The sequence below is a fragment of the Colius striatus genome, chromosome 25 (assembly GCF_028858725.1).
Source record: "Colius striatus isolate bColStr4 chromosome 25, bColStr4.1.hap1, whole genome shotgun sequence".
Taxonomy (NCBI): Eukaryota; Metazoa; Chordata; class Aves; order Coliiformes; family Coliidae; genus Colius; species Colius striatus.
This window is the reverse complement of record NC_084783.1, coordinates 3,864,706-3,886,053: the sequence shown is the minus strand read 5'-3', so window position 1 is coordinate 3,886,053 and position 21,348 is coordinate 3,864,706. Positions and strand designations below refer to the sequence as shown.

At 45.1% G+C, this 21,348-nt stretch overlaps 1 protein-coding gene across 3 annotated transcripts in view; it reads left to right on the top strand.

Moving 5' to 3' along the window:
• CRTC1 (CREB regulated transcription coactivator 1) overlaps positions 1-21,348 on the top strand; it is a 45,108-nt gene that overhangs the window by 14,387 nt on the left and 9,373 nt on the right. For all 3 annotated transcript variants that reach the window (XM_062014931.1, XM_062014930.1, XM_062014929.1), the window contains exons 2-10: positions 7,364-7,480; positions 11,975-12,112; positions 12,892-12,953; positions 13,550-13,644; positions 15,306-15,391; positions 15,794-15,837; positions 16,159-16,379; positions 19,984-20,120; positions 20,669-20,920. In XM_062014931.1, the coding sequence (XP_061870915.1) occupies positions 7,364-7,480; positions 11,975-12,112; positions 12,892-12,953; positions 13,550-13,644; positions 15,306-15,391; positions 15,794-15,837; positions 16,159-16,379; positions 19,984-20,120; positions 20,669-20,920 (1,152 nt within the window). The remainder of the gene's footprint in view (positions 1-7,363; positions 7,481-11,974; positions 12,113-12,891; positions 12,954-13,549; positions 13,645-15,305; positions 15,392-15,793; positions 15,838-16,158; positions 16,380-19,983; positions 20,121-20,668; positions 20,921-21,348) is intronic.

Below are 21,348 nucleotides of genomic sequence, written 5' to 3'. Positions count from 1 at the left end.
GGATAAGCAGTAAAGTAGAAGAAAGTGATGCTTTGAATGTCATGTTTGATGCTCTTGGTACTTGGGAGGGAGGGGAGACCCAACAGCAGGGCTTCAGTTTTCAAAGGGTTTTATACACTCACAGCACAGGCCCAGCTGACTCCAGGAAAAGTCTTACTTCAGACCCCACTTGGTGATTTTGACAGACACCTGGTGTTTCAAGTAACCTGAAAATTAGCAGTTGCCTCTGAGAAAGGCCTTAATTGCTCATGTAGTGTCCTGAGGAGCTTTGGTAGCAGATGTGGGACAGAAGTGCCATGTTGCTGTAACATGAGGCTCCATTCTCTTGCCATTTGTTTGACTCATTCCCTTCACACCTTCCAGCTTCTGACAGAGCGAAGGTGAGATTTGCTCAGCCATCAGCTTCAGCTGGCAGCCCTGAAACATAATGTGGGATTCAGCTGAGTTAGTCTGAACGTTGAAGAAATCGCCCCTTTGTTCGCTTCTGCCGTTCTCTCTGTTCTACTACCAAAAAGGCATCTGGTTGTGGGGTGAGCAAGTTCAGGGAAACCAAGCTACCCCACAGAGCTTTTCTCCTCCTTCTCCTCTTCTTTAACCAGATTTCTTTCAAATAATGAGCTCTGGTGCAAGGTGAGAGGCAAGGTAATGTAGCTTCCCTGGGCAAGAAGAGGCAGCCAGAGCCCTGGGACTGTGTTCTCCACGCTGGGATCTACTTGGTTGTCTTACAAACTACATTCTCCCTCTCTCATAGAACTTTTTCCCTGCTAATAACTTTCTGTGTCTTCTCATTATTGAGATTAATTTTAGGTTCTTGGCTTTAATGAGTTTGTGTCTGGATCTATTGATGCAGAGAGGGACTGGCAGCTGAATACCTGCTGTAATTAATGGAATTGTGGCTAACATTTGAATTTTCTTTTCCTTGGCTTACCAGGATTCTCTTTTATTGATTAGTGAATCCTTCCTCATTTAATTAAATAAGAATCTGGACAGCTTTCAGGGAGGATGTTTTTAGCAAATGAGCAGTTATTTGGATGTATATTAGTTTTAGAAATGGGTTGGACATCAGGTGCAGGGTTCTTGAAATGGAAATTCTGAGATGAGCTTCAGAATATTGACAGAAAAGGGTAAATTTGGGGGAAGAGAAGAGACAAACTCAGTGGTTAGAGCACTTAGTTAATCATTGGATAGTTTTTGGCAACTTGAACACAAACAAAAAGAACTTTTAAGCTTTAATAGCCTTTTTTTAATGGTGATTTTTAGTTAGTGCCTGTGTTGCCACTAAATCTAAATGCAGTAACTGTGAATCACTCCATTGACTGTGAACTTCTCTTTCTTTTTAAGACTCGTGTTTGCTTTTCTTATCAACACGAGGATTGTGAATGGGAAGAAACCTCTCTTTGAAGAAAATACTTCCACTGGGATTGCACTGAGTAACTAACTTGTCTGGAGGGTTTGTTTGACGGACTGTTTGATTTCATGCTGGAGAAGGAAGCCAGATGAGTAGTTTTGGAGACTCTCTGCCTTCTGCTTGCTCACAGCAGAGACAGAGTGTGCACACTTGACCTGGAAAATTTCCCTCTTGCTGCCCCATTGGTGTAAATTGAAAAGTCCATCCCTGAGGATAAAAGGGCACTTACTCTGTGCTGTCCATCTCTTCCACAGAGAGGCCAAAAATAGTAGTGGAAGTGTCTTTTTGTTGAGACAGACCTTTCTACCGAGAGTTGGGCTGTGAGTTCGTTGCTAGGGAGAGATCAGAAAACAGCAGTGACACGGTGGTGGTGGTGGATGCTGAATCAATCCCAGTCAGCTCAAAACCCCCAGGCAACTGTATATTCTTTTTGGTGGCAGGTCCTGCCTTCAGTTGCTTTAGGAGAAAGCCTTCCCCAGGAATTCCAGACATATCCAACTGGGAAACTTTGAACTGATTTAACAACAGGATTTACTTATAATGCAGCCCCTAAAACTTCCAGTTAATCCTTTAAACAGAATTTAGTTTCCAATTAAGCTTTAATAATACAGTTCTAATTTTAATCTGGGCTCATTTTGCTGCTTATCAGCCTCAACATGCGAAAGAGAAAGCCTTCTGAAGTGAAAAGCTAAGTTTTATAAGAAAGCTTGGTGTGGAAACTGCAAGCTGACAAAAGAGCAGTTATCATGAGATCTTGCTTCCTGTATTCATCAGATATCAGAGGTTTTTTTAATCACACGGACACTCCACCCTTTTATTATGGTTATGGGAATCAGATCTTTATGTACTAAAAAAGGGCATTTTTTAAAAAGCAAACCATTAAAGTGAATTTTGGTGGCCTTCATGCCAGTGCCCACATTTGCCTTTTGATCCCAGCCAGGTCCTGTCCAGAAGTTTGTAACTTGCCCAGATTTTTTTTGGGGGGGGAAGAATTTGGAGAAGTCGAAGTGTTGGAATTGTAATAAATGCATGCTTTGATTCCCATCTGCATGTTTTGGACACTTAGAAAGTCTGTAGGAAAACTGGATATGCTTTTAGGGATAACGTCGTATAACTTGAACCTCTCCCTACAAACACAGCTGCAAATCCAGCAAACCTTAACCCAATCTCAATGGAAAAACTGAGGGAGTTCGTAGAAATGAGTTCACCCAAGAGCTAGTGTCTGGAAGAAAGTGCCATTGTTAACAAGTCACTAATTGTGTTAAATCTAGTATATTTTTACTCGCTGCCAAAGTTGTGTGCGTCCAGGTCTGTCAGCCAGAGTAACATCATGTCATGTTACTCAACTGTTAGCTGAGCTGAGGATGTAATTGCTTGCAAATTCCTAATTACTCCTTGGCAAGGTAAGGGTTCCATTCCTGTTTGATGTGAGGATACTGCTGCTGTCTCAGAGATTTGTTCCTCTTGCACCTCTGCAGAAACTTTTTAACGTAACTTCAAATCTGGCAACACAACCTTTGCTTAGAGAACATTTGCAGCTGTCCCAGGGAGCTGCTTGTGCAAAAGTATTTGACTTTGAACGATTAAATTGGATTTTAACTTAAAATCTTCGTGTTTTTCTTGAAATAGGAGAAGAAAAATGCTGGTGGAGAGAGAATTACAGATTTAGTTAGGCTCTGTCATTTGGGAAACATTTCTTCTGAACAAGAATGCCAAACAGAAATAAAATGGTTTAATAAGCAAAAGCTTTTTCCTTTACCAAGAGCTTGCTCAGGAAAGAACTGGAATATTTAGCAATATTTTCAACTTGTCAAGGAGCTATTATCTTGGCCACATCATACATAAATGGAAAAGCTGTGATGTAGAGCCACTAAGTTGTCGTGGTTCAAGAAATTAATATATCTGGTGAGCACTATGTAATTCATTATCGTGCTTTGCTATCTCAATTCATATAGAAAGCAAGTTGCCACTAATTGAATCTAAGCCCAGGAGATAAAGCTTGAGTTGTCATGAGACTTGTTAACATTATAAGAACAATCAGATTTTTTCTATTAAGAAAAAATTGGTTTGTTTGGGGTTTCTTTTGTCTTTTAAAGTCAGACTCCACAAGGTGGGTTGTTGAGTTTCCTTCTCCGGACACATTCCAAACCCAGCTGGATGAGTTCCTGTGTGCCCTGCTCTAGGTGCTGCTGCTCTGGCAGGGGGTTGCACTGGATGAGCTTTCCAAGTCCCTTCCAACCCTTAAGACTCTGTGATTCCCCTGTTTAGCCTGATCCCCAAACTGTGTGATGTGCTTAGTTCACCTCACAAGGTAGTTGTACAGGAAGAAGAGGAAGTGTTTGCTTTAGTTATGACTGATGCCTGTTCTCATTCTCAGTGCTGCTTTTCTTTGTGCTTGGGTCCCTCTTAGTAAGACTTGACACTCCTTAACTCATAGAATCATAGAATGGGGAGGTTGGAAGGGACCTTTAGAGCTTATTCAGTCCAACCCCCCTGCAGAAGCAGCTCCCACCTAGATCAGGTCACACAGGAACGTGTCCAGGTTGGGTCTTGAAGAGCTCCAAGGAAGGAGCCTCCACACCCTCCCTGGGCAGCCTGGGCCAGGGCTCGCTCACTGAAACACTGACACAGTTTTGCTTTATGTTTCAATGGAACTGTTTGTGTTGCAGCTTCATCCCATCACCCCTTGTCCTGTCGCTGGATACAACAGAAGCAAGTGCTGCCCCAGCCTCCTGACACCCATCATTCAGAGATTTGTCACTAGTAATGAGCTCCCCCCTCAGTCTCCTCTCCTCCAGACTGAACAGCCCCAGGTCCCACAGCCTTTCCTCACAAGGAAGATACTCCAGTCCCCTCTTGGTGTCCCTGCACTGGCCTCTCTCCAGCAGTTCCCTGTCCCTCTGCAGCTGGGGAGCCCAGAACTGGCCACAAGACTCCAGATGAGGCCTCAATCTCAAAGCACCACAGTGAAATTTGGAGCTTGTTTTTCTTTTATTTGCTTTGAAACAAACTTGAGCTGCTTTTGCTTGAAGTCTCCCTTTGGGATGACAGTTCAGGTCTAACGTCGCAGCATGTGAAAAACACAACTAAAAAGCTGGAGCTTTGAGGCCCTCAGCAAACTGGCCTGCTCTGCTTGCACTTGATCTGCATAGATTGCAAGTGGCAGTTGTTGATGGTCTCCAATAAACCGCGTAGTCTGGGGGCCGCTCGCTGTTAAAAGGCAGGAGGCCGAAGAGAGGAGCAAACGCAGATCTCCGCGCTGGTGTAATGATATATGAGAGCCATAACGAGCAATCAGTTCTCTTAGTTTTGGCACGGCTCTCCCATTGTGTTTATCGAAGGTAGTGTTACTAAAATTAATGATACAGCAAAGCCATTTAACAAGCTGACTTTTGAGAACTGCTTTAGCTCTCAATCTCTTGTGTTTCCTCGTTCCCACATTTAACTGCAGGGGAAAGACAAATGGTTGTGACCTCCCTGTTACATTTTCTTTGAGGTAGGTGTGTACTGGGGTAGGCCTAAACGTTAAAATAACATAAAGCACCCCCCTTCCCTGGGTTCTGTAGAGCAAAAAGAAACCCACACCTGTTGAAACAGTTACTTCAATATTTGGCCTAAATCCCAAGTGAGCCTTTTTTTTTCCCTATTAACAACAAAAACATATGTATGGGCCAGGCAAAAAAGCACAGCTAGTTCTGATACTGTGCTTTTAGGGATCTGCAGCTCTGAGTTAGAGGGACTGTGACTCATTAAGTGATACCAGCACGGTTGTTTCTCTAATTTCGTGTATTGCTTAGAGAGCTCTGGGTTGTAATTGCGTGTCAAAAGCTTGCAAAAGAAAACCAGGGTGGGGAAAGGAGGGGGGAGGCTTTCCTGCTTTTGAGATGGGATCTTTTTGAAGTGTTTGATACAGCACACTGTTAATGATTTATTAGATTACAGATGAGGGGATTTGTCTGCCCCTTGGTTAAGAAGAAAACCCCTGTCAGCCGCTTCGTGGCTGGTGTCCTGCCTGAAAGCTGAGGCTTTCGAGGGCACTCGTTCATGGAGGTTTCATCTCTGAAGAGCTGTCTCATGAGTTTTGGATTAATTTGTTCTGTCAGCTAAACCATAAAGTGTGTTTGGAAATTGGTGACTTGTAGGGGAGACTCTGTGAATGAAGGGTATTTGAGTTGTTTTCCTTGGGATGGTTCTAAAGTGGGAAGAGCACATGTGCTGTTTTCCTCGGGGTAATCTGCTTTTCCCCCTCTCTATTCCAGGCCTGTTTTAATATATGTACACTCCTAAGTGTTGGTATGATAGAAGCAGACTGCTTCCTTTTCTCCCTGTGCTGTCTTGGTGCCATCAGCGTGCTGTGTGGCACCTTCTCTGTCAACACCTCTCAGCATCCCTGCTCGTCTTATTACCCTTTTATCAGCGGACTCTGACCGCATCTTGCGCTGTCAGCACGGGAAGTGCTCGCTCTTCCTTAGCTTTGCTAGAAACATCTTCACTCAACCTCAGGGCCTTTGTGGTAAAGCTGTAGAGGCAGGGCCACTCCTTTCCATCTTGCCATTTCCTTTGCTTGAAGAAAGTGTAAAGACCAAGCCCACACAAACATCCAGGTTTGGGGATGTCGTGTTTTCTAGTACTTCTCCAAACTTTGCTCTTCAAAATGTTGGCATTGTGAGCCGAAGGCTTTCGGATCCCTTTGAATGAAACTAAACCAGATTTGTTGTTGTACACACTACAGTACCTTAGCAACCAACCTGCATCTAGTCCAAGATCTGAACATTTAGTCTTTAAACAATTCTTTGCTACCAATCTAGGAATGCTCTTGCATTTCAGAGTGCAAAAACAGGCAGTTGACATCTAGTGAGGAACAACATGCGTTATAAAATATGCACTCCTCTACCGTGGGAGGAGAGGGAGCTTATGTAAGCTCATTTCTTTGCTACTTTAATTGTAGTTTGAGTCTTTGGAAGATGCCTCCTTGAGAGCAGAGTTGTTGTGTTTCAGATGACTGCAGATTCTGCTTCATCAGTGTAAAACAGGGCTGTGGTGGCAGCGTGGTGTTAAATCGAGACGTGTTGAGTGGGAACGTTGCAGAGCTGGATGAGAAATGGTTTTACATGTTGGTGCTACTAAACTAAAAGATGGAGAAGGGTCACTAACAAAAGACAGATCAAAAATCAGCAACAAGCTGTTGAGGCAGTGTAGTCTTCCGAAAGAAGTGACAATGAAAACAAGCTGACTTTTGAGCAGAAGAGAGGCAGCTTTGTTCCTTGCAGGCTGTTTTGTACACCGGAAACTTACACAACTCTAGGGAGGCATGCTAGAATATTTTAGTAGAGAGCTGCCACTCAGAACTGAAGAGTGATAGCTGGCAGTTCCTGAAGCTGCAGACTGTCACGTTTATTTTCACATATACCCCTGCAGTAAGGAATTCTTTGCTGGTTTTTTCCTTTGGTTGGTTGGGTTGTCTCCCTGCCCTTCTTACAGAGCTTTTCCTGGTGCAAGAAAGAACAACCCCTATCTGCTGGTGGAAAGCTGCATCATCTCTGTTACCTAGATAGCTAAAAGGTTGAATGTTTGGTTACAGGTGACTCTTTTATGTGTCTCTCACACACAAGAACAGCTGGTTCCATTTGGTACTGGTGTCATGATCAGACTGACCCAGGGGGGTTTGAGTCCCGGTTTTCAGAACAGCAGGTGACATAACTGTGTGGTTTCACGTGATGCTTATTTGTTGGAAGTTGAACATGATGAAATTGATTTTTCTTCCATCAGTTTATGCTGCCACACAGGACCTAATGAGGCAGTTTGCCAAACCCTACTTGACATCCCCAGAAGTTGAGTTGATGCTTTTTATCAATGGTGCCCATTCTCAGTGATAATGGACGTGGTGTTGAGTTGAGTCAGTTAAAACAATTGAGATAAACGACTTGCCCTTACACTTTGCTCCTTTTCTTTTAGTTACAGCTGCAGAAAACCCAATATTTGCAACTGGGACAGAGTCGTGGCCAGTACTACGGTGGGTCACTGCCAAATGTGAATCAGATTGGAAACAGTGCCATGGATCTCCCCTTCCAGGTGAGCTGAACAGGGTTTTGTGGATTAATGGTGTGCCTGGATGCTATTTTTTCCTCACAGGAGACCATGAACTAGCTGCTGGTTCAGAACACAGCACCACAGCCTCAGCAGATCCCTGTGTTTTAAAAGGTTTTGCTCTTTTGGGAAGGGAATATAGTTGTATATGGGCTGTGTGGGTGTTTTTGTATTGCATGGATCTAATGTCAGATGTTAGTTCACCCATCCCTGGTGGTGGTGCTTTTGTGTCAGGAATATGCAGAGGTGAAGCAGTGTCTTTGTCAGTGAATGTTTGTGGTGGGGGAGGTGGGGTTTGTGGTTTGTTTGTTTTTTTCAGTACCAAATTCATCTGCAGTTTTCTGTAAAGATTCTGCAGACTCAGAGTAAAAGTGGAAGGAAGTAATGCAAGGTGATGTGGAAAGCAGCAGGAGATGGGGGTGTGGTACAAAGTACCCCGTGGTGGTGGGACTGATCCGTGGGGTTTAGGAGAGGAGAAGGGGGAATAGGACACGAACATGGATCAGATTACTCACTTTTCCTTGGGCTGGCTGAAAAGTAAATGTAAGGATGTGCTGGCTTTTCTTTGTTTTCCAGGAGTAATGCTCTATAAACAAAGAAATCAGCTTTCTGTGTGAATGTTTTGCTGTTATTAAGCATGTTTGGACAGAAGATGCTGCCCAGTGCATAGGATTAGGTGGTGGATGCTTTTGGGACTGTCGATTCCTACAGTTGATTGATTTAGGGTGCTTAAAATAACTACAGTCTCTGCATTAGTTTGCCTTGTTTTGGGTAGTATCATGAACATTTCATCTCACAAGGATATGGTAAGAACTAAATCTTGCAGTTTGTGGTTTTCTGATGAAACCTGGCTTAGTGAATACAGAGAAATCAGTGATGATGTCCTCTAACTATGCCTTTTGAAATGCAGGTAGGCAGCTGAATTTGTGGAAGTTAAAAGCTTGAATCTCAAATCCTATCTACTTCAATCTGGTTGCCTTTAGGGAATACAGTGCAGAGGTTTGTCACCTTATGAAGTCCTCAGTATCGCTCCACAAGCATCTGGTCTCTTCAAGATTTGGTGTTTAGTTTCTTGTTAAGCAGGTTTATAGTTCCTGTTCTTTTTGAGCAGTAATACTTCAGTGTGTTTGTACTTGATGGCCATCACTAACAGTTATTCCATCAACTCTTTTAGTCCTGAAAGTAGCTGCTTGAAAGTGAATACTCAAAACCTTATGAATGGCTAGAGGAGGATGCAGAAACAAATTGTCCTTAAACTCCAGGTTTTTGCATATTTTTCTCACACACACACATACACACACACACAGACAGATCCAAAGCTGATGCTGTCACAGGTAACAAGGAGTGACAGCATCAAAATAAAGCCACGTATTTGTGTTGATGCCGAATGCTTCCCAGGTTTTTCAGCTTTAAACTAAAAATACAATGAAATTGCCAACAGATACTTGTCCAATGTGGCAATCAGGTGAAGCCCATCTGCTTGCCTCTGGTGAGAGAGCCTTGGTGTCTGAGAATCTTGGTTCTTTGCATTTACAGCACAACGGAGCTCTGGCAGAAGCCTTTGGAGCAGTTCCTGTCTCTTTGGTAAACAAGCATTTAGGTTTGTGCAAATACGTATTTAGGACTGGTGTCCAGTTTGCCCAGGTAGATACGTATTTTAGCACATGTTACACCTTTTCTGGTATGCACAGTATTTATTTGATTCACCCTCCCAGCTCCAAAGGAGTTATGGTCTGTCACATAAATACAGGTTTTGCCATGCATCCCGGTTTGGAACATGCATAAGAATTCCTGTGCAGACTCCCTGGACTTGCTGTGGTCTGTCATGTGATTCCTTTATGATTTATGGGGGGTGAAGCTGGTGCAGATGGTGGTTTATCTGGCACTGTCTTGGCCTGTGATTTTTAAGCCATCTCCAAGCATGTGCACTTAGCCTGCATGTTCAACTTCCATGGGCAAAGGCAGAATGATGACCCAAATGCTGCTTGTTGCCAGGAGGCACCGACATCTAAACTGTCAGTAGGTACCACTCCTCTCTTCCCCTCTCATCCACCTTGCTCGATTGTATTTCTTAAGACAATGCCTTGATAAATCTTAAAGGGACACTGTTGCTTTAGAGCTTTTTCCTTCCTGTCTCTATTTAGCTGTTTCTAACAAATTTGTAATGTTTTGTGGCATTTTGGTTCTGATCTCAAATCCTTGACTGTTTTTCAGGGGAGTGAAACAGTTCTGGTTTCCAGTTAAAAACCATGATCAGATCTGGGGTTTTTTTAATCTTTAATCACAGTTGTTTACTACAGTTACAAATCCTGTGCCCTGCAGGGATGGGGATTTTAATGGAGGCACGTTGCCTGATGTTTTCTCCAGAGTTAAGTTTCGTGGAATTGTTGCTGAGAGAAGCCAGAACCTGCTGGAGGTGATACCCACTCTCTCAAGTGTTTGTGTTCTTTTCTGATTTCCCAAAGCAATTCAGTTGGGGTTCAGTTGGGATCTTTGTTCCTGGAATGCATTGCCCAAGCATTCCTTGCTCTGTAAAGGAGCCCCATGAACCTGTGACAGGGCATGCTCTGTGTTTATTCGTGCCCCTGCTGCATTCAAATTGGATTCTGGTGGTGCTAATGTGGAACTTGTGCCAAAAAAGAAGGGAAAACTGAAGAAATAATTCTTTTTGTGTTCAATTTTTTGCATATGCCTCGACTTCCTCCTCAATTCCAGGTGAGGTCTGTGTTCTGTGTGCTTTTCAGACTGGCTTCTCCTTTTTTAGTAACATTGTGGTTGAGACCACTCACATAGGAAATTGCTTTTCCTGTTGACCTTCTGAGTGTGCATTTATTTGCAAATTGTGCTGCCTTTTGGGGTAGAGTTGGTGGAACAACAGCACGAAGCAGAGTTTGAGACCTTTCTGTTGTTGTTTGGAAGTTATGAATATTCCCAGTGCCAGCTAGGTAGAACTGGATTGCTCCTGTAGTGTTTGCAGCTGGGACTAAACCAACATATTTGAATTGAAATGATTTAAATTGAGATGCTGTGTCTTGAGACTTGTAAATCTTCACACAACAAAGTCACACTTGCTAAGGAACTGAAGCAAAACAGCGTGAGCTTCGTGGCCCAGGGTGCAGTAAAAAGTCACTGTGCTCTCTTGCTAGTCCCATGTTGACTTAAGCAATATTCTGCTGCATGTAAAGTTTTGGCCCTGAAACAAGAAAATAAACACCACAGCCACTTTGCATCCATTTATATTAACAGAGGTTGTGTGTGCACAAAGGGAGAGGAGACTGATGTTTGCTACATGGAAAAGAGTTTAAAATAGTAGAAAGGCCCTTAAAAAAAGAAGTTTATTACAAACAAAAACGTTCAAAAATAAATGTGAGAGTTTGTAGAAGTGATCACTTCAGCAGCCAAAGCTGGACACTTGCAAAGAAACAAAAGCTGAGTGTGGAAGCCAGATGGTTTCATGGCTTGGCAGACAGGACAGTGCATTTGCCACGTGCAGCACCTGAATGGAGGAGGAAATTTTGGATTTCCAAACAGATGGTGTTGAGGGACTCAGCAAAGCTGTTCACATTGGCAAGGAGTGGAAGGCTCTGCAGCTTTCCTTCCCCAGAGACCCATATATTGCTGTTGAAGTATGAGCAGAGGTTGACCGTTTGGTACTTCCTTTTCCTCCCCCCGCAGGTACACACTGGGAAGGGCTTTTGAAAATGCAGACTTTTTTTGGTTTAGCCTGGGAATTCATCTCCTCTGTCTTTTCTCTGCCATCCCCATGCTCTGAAATCACCTGCTGGCAAGGGAACACTGTTGAGGTATCAGTGCTGACAAGATACGAGGTGGAACCGACCCACCCAGCTTCACTGCACGACCTGAATGAAACGAAAGCTGCTTCTAAAGTACTGGATGTTGTCATTTTTTCCAGACGGAGGAGAGGAAGGAAACTGCTTTTCTTTTCCTTTTTAATCTATCAGTGTCCCCTTAAAATAATTGTGCTGAAAGGAGGGCTGAAAGGAAGTTTTGAGAGAGAGCAGCGTGCTCTGGTGAATGTGAGGCTCACCGTGCATCTTCTTCCCGCATCTCCTGCCCTTGTAGCTCAAGCTCTGGTTGTCAGCATGTTCCTTCTGGATGCATGCTGCATGCTACACCGAGGGAATGTAACCAGCCCTTGTCAGTAGGCTCCCTGCTACACTCAGATGTGGTGTTTTAGAGATACTGAGGTTGGAGAGCAGTGCTGATTGATGAGAGGGCAGGTCTAGCATGGTCTGCCTTCCACTTGTCTCTGTGTCTGGAAGAGATAGCCTCGGTAATTGCTTCCCTTGGCTATAGCAGAAGTGTTGCTGGAGGAAAAATGTACGTGGTTATGCTTGTCCATACCTCTCAGAGTTTTGTTCCTTCGAATAATACAGCCTTGCATACACTATGAATAGGTTCTGGGCAGACTGTTTGTGCCTGTATGTTTCTGCTTGTAACTACGTGTGTGTCTCTCAGACTCCTTTTCAGTCGTCGGGGCTGGACACGAGCAGAACAACCCGGCATCACGGGCTGGTGGACAGAGTGTATCGGGACAGGAACCGTCTCGGCTCCCCGCATCGACGCCCTCTCTCTGTGGATAAACATGGAAGACAAATATCCTTTGGCTCAGGGGCTGGCACTGAACATCTCCCTTTTCAACAACAGCTCGGTTTTCAGTTTGTACAGTTCCCTTCTTCTTCCTCTCCTCACCTGTCAGTGGAGTTGCTTCCCATCTCAGCTCATGTCAGCTGCCTTTTCTGAACTGCTCTATAAATATCTGCTGTTCTGTGAAGTAAGGATTTGCCTTTATTTCCTCAGCTCTGAGTGGAGGTAATGATACACATGAAGATGACAGGGTTGAGATCCTTTGATGGGAAAGGCAAGGCGGTCTCGGTGAAACTGAGTTTCCCTTCAGAACTGAGTAAACCCAAAGGAGAACAATTCTTTGTGGTTCACTGTGCATTTTATTACGAGTTGATTCATCAGTTCAGCACTTGCCAAGTGCCTTTTCTTCTTGCCATTTGTGAAAATGAATTAGCTTATTATTTCTGACTGGTTGAAGACGTGCTGCAATCATATTGGCTTGATGGGGCTAAAGGGGATGTGTGAGTGGGAGAGGGGAGAGGTGACAGCTTCTCAGGGCAAGCATTGGGTGTTCAGAAAGGGAAAAGGAGAATGGTTGTGCTGTTGCTCAAATGTTACAACAATCCAGATAATACTTTGTTTTGAGTGGCCTTTTAAAGTCAGTGTGTCCCCCGTGAAGAGCCTGCTCACCTGTCTCATGTGAGCTCAGAGCTTCTGACAGGGGCATTTGAATTATTCCTTAGGAAAGCATTTCCAATAGACCTCCTCTGTGAGAAAGTGATGTTCTTGCCCTTAACTGACGGGGTCACGTGGACAGCTGTCCCTATGGCACTGTGTATCTGTCCCCTCCATCAGACACAAGCTGGAGAAGGTTAGTAGTGCAGCCCTATGTTAGTATTTAGACTGTTCTCTGATACTGTGACACTTCTCATGTGGAACAAAGGCCTTCATTGTTCCCCACAGCAGTTGATGGTCTTGAGTTCCCATGCCTTCCTGAAATTAGAAATGGATTGGGGTTTTTTACCCCCTCCCATTGTGCCTGTTCTTTTTACATGACTCGCTTTTAAGCTTAAAGTGTGTCAGCTGATGTGATTTGTAAGGGTCAGTCTTGCCAGGTGTTCCAAGGCATACCCCAAAATGGGGAGCTGTGAAAGGCTTGGCTGTTTCTCACTGCGCAGAATCTGGGTTAGTCTGTCCTCACAAGTATTCAAGTGGCAAGTATACATACTAAAGTATGTATAAGCAGCTTTCAACTTAAAGATGACATTCTTTGATCATACAGAATCTTAACTAAGAATGTACATGGCAACCAATTTATCCCTTATTCCCCTCAATCCCATCATGGAAACAATAGCTCTTCACATTTGTTCTGCAAGTTGATTGCTTCACAAGGACATTATTTTACTGAGTTGGTTACTTCTATCTGAGATCAAGAAACTGACAGTGTTTTTCTTGCCTTCCTTTCAGGACAAATTCGGATTCTGCCTTGCACCAGAGTACCATGACTCCAGCTCAGCAAGAATCCTTTTCAGGAGGATCCCAGGACATGCAGCAGAAAAGAGGTAAACAGAGAACACCAGTAAAAATACTTGTAACATTCAGAGCATTGCACTTCAGATTATGTGCACGTGTGTTGGTGTTCACCTATTTCTGTAAATACATGTATGCATAACACTTTCTGTCTTCAGTTACACAGGAACCAGAACAAAGGAGGAGTACTGAAATGTACAAAGCTAAGATAGAGCATTTTCCTGAGCCCCATGTTCTGTGATTCTGTTCCCTATGGGGAAAAATGGAGTGGAGCATCTCCCTTGTGATGAAAGGCTGAGGGAGCTGGGGCTCTGCAGCTTGGAGGAGAGACTGAGGGGTGACCTCATTCATAGTTACAAATGCATCAAGTGTGAGGTGAGGGTGTGAGGAGGCTGGAGCCAGGCTGTGCTCAGTGATGGCCAATGACAGGACAAGGGGCAACGGGGACAAGCTGGAATAGAAGAGGTTCCAAAGAAACACAAGGATAAACTTGTTCCCTGTTGAGGTGAGCGAGCACTGGCAGGGGCTGCCCAGATGGGCTGTGGAGGCTCCTTCTCTGGAGACACTGAAACCCAGCTGGATGAGTCCCTGTGTGCCCTGCTCTAGGTGGTGCTGCTCTGGCAGGATGAGCTTTTGAGTCCCTTAGGATTCAGTGATTCTGTGAGAGGTGATCTGGGCTGGTGGTGATTAGCCTGCAGTTGGTGCTATTAGGGGTTTGCAGTCCGTAGTAACTTCCAGACCAATGCAGAGATCACAGGCATTCCATGGCCAGTGATACAATATAGTGAAGCAGTAAGACTCCATCTAGTTTTTATTGTTGGGATTGAGATGACTGTGAGTGCACCTCAGAGGCAATGCTTACAAACACAACTCTCTGGTAACACGTTTGCTTAAGGGCTGGAGCCACGAGGCCCTCAGGCACTAACAATTCTGGTGCCCTCTGCTGTTAGTTCAAGAAATACCTTAGAAGCTCTTAGATCGATGTAGAGAAGTTTAATCTTTAAACAAGCACCCAGAGATGGGTGAACACTCCACACTCAGCTGCACATGCACTGTGCTGTGGCTCTTCCACGTGCTTCCAGAGCTGTAGGAACGTAAATAACAGTTATCTTAAACCATATTGCATAAATGTGGCTTTATGATCATCAATCAGAAAGGATTCTGTTGCTCCACCTCTCTGACTGGCCTTTGAGTTTTCTTTGTCACCTTGCTATTTGTATGATGAACCAATGTATGATGAGCAAACAAATGTGATGGGAATATGGAGAAGTAACAGCTTTGGAGCATTTCTGTGTCTCAGGGGAGGGGGTCTGGATTTGCCTCCACAGGAATTCCCCTGTTGGATGTACCAGGTGTACATGTGCAAGGTGCAGATGGGCAAAACAAGATACACTCCTCCAGGTAGATCTATGCAGGCTAAACTGGAGGCTAGAATTTGCTGAGGTAGTATTTGGTGGCTGATATGAGTACTTTTGAGGCTGGTAATGTCTCCTTGTTAATTAAATACCACTTCAGTTTCTTCTGGTGTTTGTTCTTTTCAGTCTTCATCTCCTGACAGTAGAGTGTCACTGTTTCATGCTCATTGATAACAGGTTACTGAGGGATTTTCAGGTGGTGTAACTTCCAATCTGAAAATGTCCTATTGAGAAACCTGAGGCTGTGATGTGATTCCTTTTGTTCCCTCTTCTTTCAGTTTTGTTGCTGACTGTCCCTGGAATGGAGGAAACCACCTCTGAGGCCGACAAAACCCTCTCTAAGCAAGGATGGGACACTAAAAAGGTAGGAATCTCACATTTCCCAGTGTGGAGATTTTGCTTTCTAAACGTATTGAGGTAAATTAGTGCTCTGAATGTGTCAGCCAAAACTAGCTACTTGCAGAGATTAGAGATTCAAAGCTGTATTTAGCAACAAGTCACTAAACATTAGGTCAGAAAGGCACTTTATGTGTTTGTCTGCATGATTACACATGTTCATGTCATGAAACTCTTCAAATTTGAGCCTTGTTGGGCCAATAAAGCAAAAAAGGTGACAAATCTAAGAGTTTCACAGAGCTCTTGTGTGGAAAAAGAGCTTTTCTGTAGGGATGTACTAAATGAAATGAAGCTTACTGATTGAAATATGTCCTAAGCATTCATCTGTAGCAATATCTTTGCCTTTAAAAATGTCATCCTTCTATTGTAGACTGGGTCATCAAGACCTAAATCATGTGAAGTTCCAGGAATCAAGTAAGTTTTGAGCATTATTTCTTTTAAAAGAGCATTGAGATCTTGAATAAAGAGTGTTGTGTACTGAATGTCCTCTTGCTTTTGAGTTTTCTGAAAGGCCCTTAGATGGGATAACACTCCAGTAGGTACAAGCCAAACCAGAACCTCTTGGGTTGACCCATTGCCTCTTACATCTCTGATGGATTGGTCAGAAATACAATGTATAGTTCTGGATATGGCACCTTCCCTCTTTCAGAAGGTTTTATAAAGATCTACCCAGGCAGAAGCTGAGATTGAAACGTGTCTCTGTTGATTTTTTTCTCTCTCTCTCCCTTACTTCAGCATCTTTCCATCAGCTGACCAGGAAAACACTACAACACTGATTCCTGCCACGCATAACACGGGTGGCTCCCTGCCAGACCTGACAAACATCCACTTCCCTTCCCCTCTCCCAACACCGCTGGACCCCGAGGAATCCACATTCCCAGCCCTGAGCAGCTCCAATAGCACCGGGAACCTGGCTGCCAACCTGACTCACTTGGGCATCAGCACTGCCAGTCAGGGTAAGGTGACAGCTCCCAGGGGGTTTTACAGACTGTCTCTCATTCACTGCTCTGAAGTCATGGATCATGCCTTGCTGAGCAGTGCTGGATTGCCTGAGAGGTGGTTGCACTTCACTGGTGGGTGACATTCCTTCATAAACAATTGTTACCAAGCAAGAGAGCTGTGTTTGCTTCTGAGTTACACATTGGGGATCTTACAAATGAGGAGTCTCCTCAACACTTGCAAGTGTTTAAAAGGTGGATGTCAAGAGAATGGAGAGGGAGTGGCACTTGTTTCTGTTGTCTCAAGTGACTGGGCAAGGGGTAATGGACAAAAGCTGAACACAAAAAGTTCCACTTAAGGAAAAACTACTGTTGAGGTGAGGGAGCCCTGGCCCAGGCAGGCTGTGGAGGCTCCTGCTCAGGAGGTTTCCAACCCCACCTGGACACGTTCCTGTGCCCCCTGAGCGAGGGGAACCTGCTGTAGCAGAAGGTAGGGCTGGATGAGCTCTGCAGGGCCCTTCCAGCCCCCACCATCCTGTGACTCTGTGAAATTGTCTTTCATTTTTCTCACATTCTTGATGCCCAAATCTGCTTCTTTGGGGGTTGGTTTGTTTCTAATCTGTCTATTTTATGCCTAAAGCTGCAGGAGAGACCAGCATCCCAAGCTGTGCCTCCCTTGTAGTTAGTTGTTCTTAACCCCCAGCAGCACTCGTGTTATGGAAATCTCTTGAGTAGGCTTTTTGTTTTGGTGCCTTTAGAATGTTTTTCCTTTTCAGCCTGAGGATTCTTTTGGAGACATTGCTTGTTTCATCTGAAGCAACATTTCTCTTTTGAGCTGTCCAGAGTAGTGTGCAGCCTTGACAAGGTGTGCTGGTTTTTGTATGCTTGTCTATCCTGAATATTCAGGCTACATAATACAGTGGGGCTTTGGGAAATGATACCAAGTGCACAGCTTAATTTCTCACAGCTCTCACTGTGATTCCTTTGAGATTTTTGCCTTCCTAGCAGTTGGTTTTCATAGAATCACAGAATGGTGGGGTTGGAAGGGACCTTTAGAGATCATCCAGTCCAACCCCCCTGCAGTTCTGTTGCAGGTTCTTCTCAGGAGCTGCTGCTGTTTGAGCTGTTGAGCATGGTGAGTGTGGGCTGTGTTTGCTGGGGTTTTTGGACTTTGGCAATACTGATAATTTTATTTAAAAGTAAAACAAACCCCTGTCAAACACTATTTGCCATGCTGCCAATTTCTAATATGCTGTGTAATATCACTTTATAATCCTGATAACTTCAGGATTAGGTTTAACTTTATAGGCAAATAGCCCAAACAGGTGATTGGTCTTTTCAAAATGCTGCTGCTGGGTCACACTTCAGTACTTGTGGAGAGGGTTTCATTTTGATATTGTCACTGACAGTTTCTGTCAGTTGGTTCCTGGAATAGAAATAAGATGCTGTATCCAAAAATACAAGTGTATTTCCTGTGTGAGACAGGATTCCCTTACCCACTTAAGACTCCTCTCATGTATTGGGGAAAGGAAATCATTCTAATCAGGTTAATGTAGTGTTATGACTGAGCAGTTATATTTAAGCTTGAAGCAAGGAGATGCTTTAACCATTTCAGTGCAGAGCAGGTCAGCAGCTTTCAGCATCCTTTAACAAGCTTTCTGGTCTCCAGTGAGACTGTACAAAGTTTCAGATGCTGGGCTGTCACTCAAGTAGAGCTTGAGAGCTATTGTGTGTATAGAAAGAAACAACCTGCTTGCAGGGAGTTAGGCCAGATTGGGTTGCTACATTTTTTTTTGCCCTGCTCACAGGTAGCAAAGGAAACAACATAAAACCAAACCAGTAAGTATGTAATTGCTGTGAGAACATTTCCTGCTCTATCGAAGACAGAACAAAGAAAGATACATTACTGATGACTTCCCTGCTTATCTTTGGAGACTATCCCATCGTTTCATCACCCAAAGTCAGTGTTTGGTGGGTTTTTAACTCGATTTTCCCAGCCCTTCTTTGCCTCTCTTTACCTTCTAGTTCTTCAGCAGATGTGTAAAGGCTTTGGAAGCTTTTACAGGAGCTGTGTGTGTTGCACAGGCATGCCCTGTGCAGCCCCAACGAGAGGTGGGGAAACAAGCACCTGTCAGGTTACAGAGGGCTGCCAGGAACTGAAGCCTCACACATTTGTGCACTGGAGTTTGTCAGTTCGCTGACAGGTTCCGTGAGACGGTGTTGATTTAGAAAACACGGCAAGGGAAGCCAGGCAGGCTTCAGAATCTGCGCTGTTTTGAGCCAGTTTGCCTGCTGGCTCCTTGGCAGCCTGGACTTCCTGGCTCCCTGGCAGCCTGCCTGAGAGCCTTGAACATTTGCCAAGTGCCTGAGAGCACGCAGGCTCTTGTGAATTCCTCCTTGCTGGCAGCTTGAGGAGAACAGCTCGCTAGCTAGATTGTCCTGAAATCACTTTCCAGGGTGTCTTAGTTCCTCTAGGGTGAGGCAGAAAATAGGAGAGATCTCAAAGCTGGCTGATTTTTGTCTTGAAATTGAACTAAACTGCAATACTTGAATTGTTCATTCCTACCCCCTGCTGCTCTGAGGCTCTTTAGAGTGTGAAGGGTATTTCCTGCCCTCCTGTGCACTGGTACACTGTTCAAATTGGAGTATTTCCTGAGTAACCAGTTTTTCATTTTCCATGAAATAGATGTTTGCTTTTATAATATCTCAAGTGCCCTCTGATTAGTCCTGTTATATGATCTGTTATCTCCTTCCTGAGGTTCAGGCCTTTGCAAACAGAGCAGCGTGTGCTTCTCCTGGGTTCAGTGGGTGCAGCCTGAGTGGTGTGTAAAGACAGTGCCTGTGGTTTCTGTAACCCCCTGAAGCTACTTTCACAGTACACAGAGTCAGAGAGTGGTGGGGGTTGGAAGGGACCTTTAGAGCTCATCCAGTCCAACCTCCCCGCTAAAGCAGGTCCCACCTAGATCAGGTCACACAGGAATGTGTCCAGGTGGGTTTGGGAACCTCCCAGGAAGGAGCCTCCACACCCTGCCTGGGCAGCCTGGGCCAGGGCTCCCTCACCTCAGCACCAAACAAGTTTTCCCTTATGTTGCATCCTTATGGATACAACAGAAAAAAAGTGCTGCCCCATCCTCCTGACACCCACCAGTGAGATATTGGTCAGTATTCATGAGCTCCCCCCTCAGTCTCCTCTTCTCCAGACTGAACAGCCCCAGGTCCCACAGCCTTTCCTCACAAGGAAGATGCTCCAGTCCCCTCAGCATCTTGGTGTCCCTGCACTGGCCTCTCTCCAGCAGCTCCCTGTCCCTCTGGAGCTGGGGAGCCCAGAACTGGCCACAGGACTCCAGATGAGGCCTCCTCAGAGCAGAGTGCATGACCCTGAACAACCATGCCTGGTTTTAGTCCAGGGTGAACCACAGAGATCTTCCTCTTACCACGATGCCCTTCAGCTTGACAAAGTTAACCACAGGCTGTGTGGGTTTCAGCCTGATTGGCCACAACACGTTCAGCACTTTGCATCAACTGGCTGTCCACATACACCATTTCTTTTTGAACCTTCAGGTGATTCCCTCCATGCCAGTACCAATAGTCCATTGCTGTGTTGTCTGTTCCTTCCTGGCAGGAATGACGCCAGCGCCAGCCCCGTCCCAGCAGCACCGTCAGCCGGCCGTCAGCCCCCTGTCCCTGAGCGCGGACTCGAGGCGGCCACAGTCCCAGCAGATGTCCCCCACGCTTTCCCCCTTGTCACCAATTACTCAGGTAGGAGCTCAACTTGGAGGATTCAAAGTTTATCAAGCACAGTTTAATTATTTTACCTAGGGAGAAGCCCACTGTAACTCCCTCCCTTTGTGTAATTCTCTTCTTTAGATGTGTTCATTAAGTCAGAGCCTTGAGAAGGGAGAGAGAGGTCCTGAGAGGAGGCAGGTTTCACTTCTGCCTTACCCCATCCATCTCTGCAAGGGCATTGTCCCAAAGTCAGCTGTGAAATTTGTTTCTCTGATTCATGGGAAAAGCTCAAGTAGCTTTATTAACTGCTTTCATAAACGTGACTGTGGCTGACGAGGTGGTCAGCTTCAGCTGGGCTCTCGGAGCGTTCTTTGTGCGCTGGAGCTCATGGTGAGGCTTTTAAAACATGTCCTGGACTCGTTCTGAGTCTTAAGGTAACAGCTTTAAAATGCAAGATGAGATTGACTTGGTACAGTTCTCCTGGTGTGAAATATAGAATCACAGAACAGTTGAACTTCAGTCTGATGTGCTTGAAGGGAAGTCACCTGCCAGCGTGGATGATTGTGGTCCTTCTTTTTAAGGCCGTGGCTATGGATGCATTGTCTCTGGAGCAACAGCTTCCCCCATACCCATTTTTTACCCAGACAACTTCCCAACAACAGCAGCAGACCCAGGTGGCAAGTACCCTGCCTCAGAACACTCCTCTAATGCAGACGTCGGGTTTACAGCGAGGAACGCAGCTCCCGCCGCTCTCCGTCACGGTACCTTCCACCATCCCTCAGTCACCCCCAGGCAGCCAGACCCAACCCTCCATGGGCATCGACATCAACTCGGTAAGCTCAGGCCTGGCTGAGGGGGATGGAGCCTTCCTGCAGAAAACCCCAGTAGTGTAGTGTCAGAGCTCAACTGGAGCCCTCCTAATAACGCACCTTTAGGCAGAGTCTTAGAATGGTTTGGGTTGAACCCACGCTGAAATGCTTTGTAGAGGAGAATTTGGTTCTGATGTGTGCTGAGGGTGGCAGCTGTTTCATGGCTGCATGTCAGAGGGAGCAGCACAACCCATCAGCTCTGGTTTCACACCTCACTGCTGCCCTTGCAGCGGGACGTTCTCGGGCTGTGCAGCGTCACTGCCCCCACCAGCTCGTACCTGACACAGTGTGCTGGGGGCTGGAGGAGTTCACAGGGCTTTGATAAAGAAACCTGCTGACAAGCAGTTTCCAATCGTTGGTATTTTCTGTACTGGCTATATTTAGAACCCTTT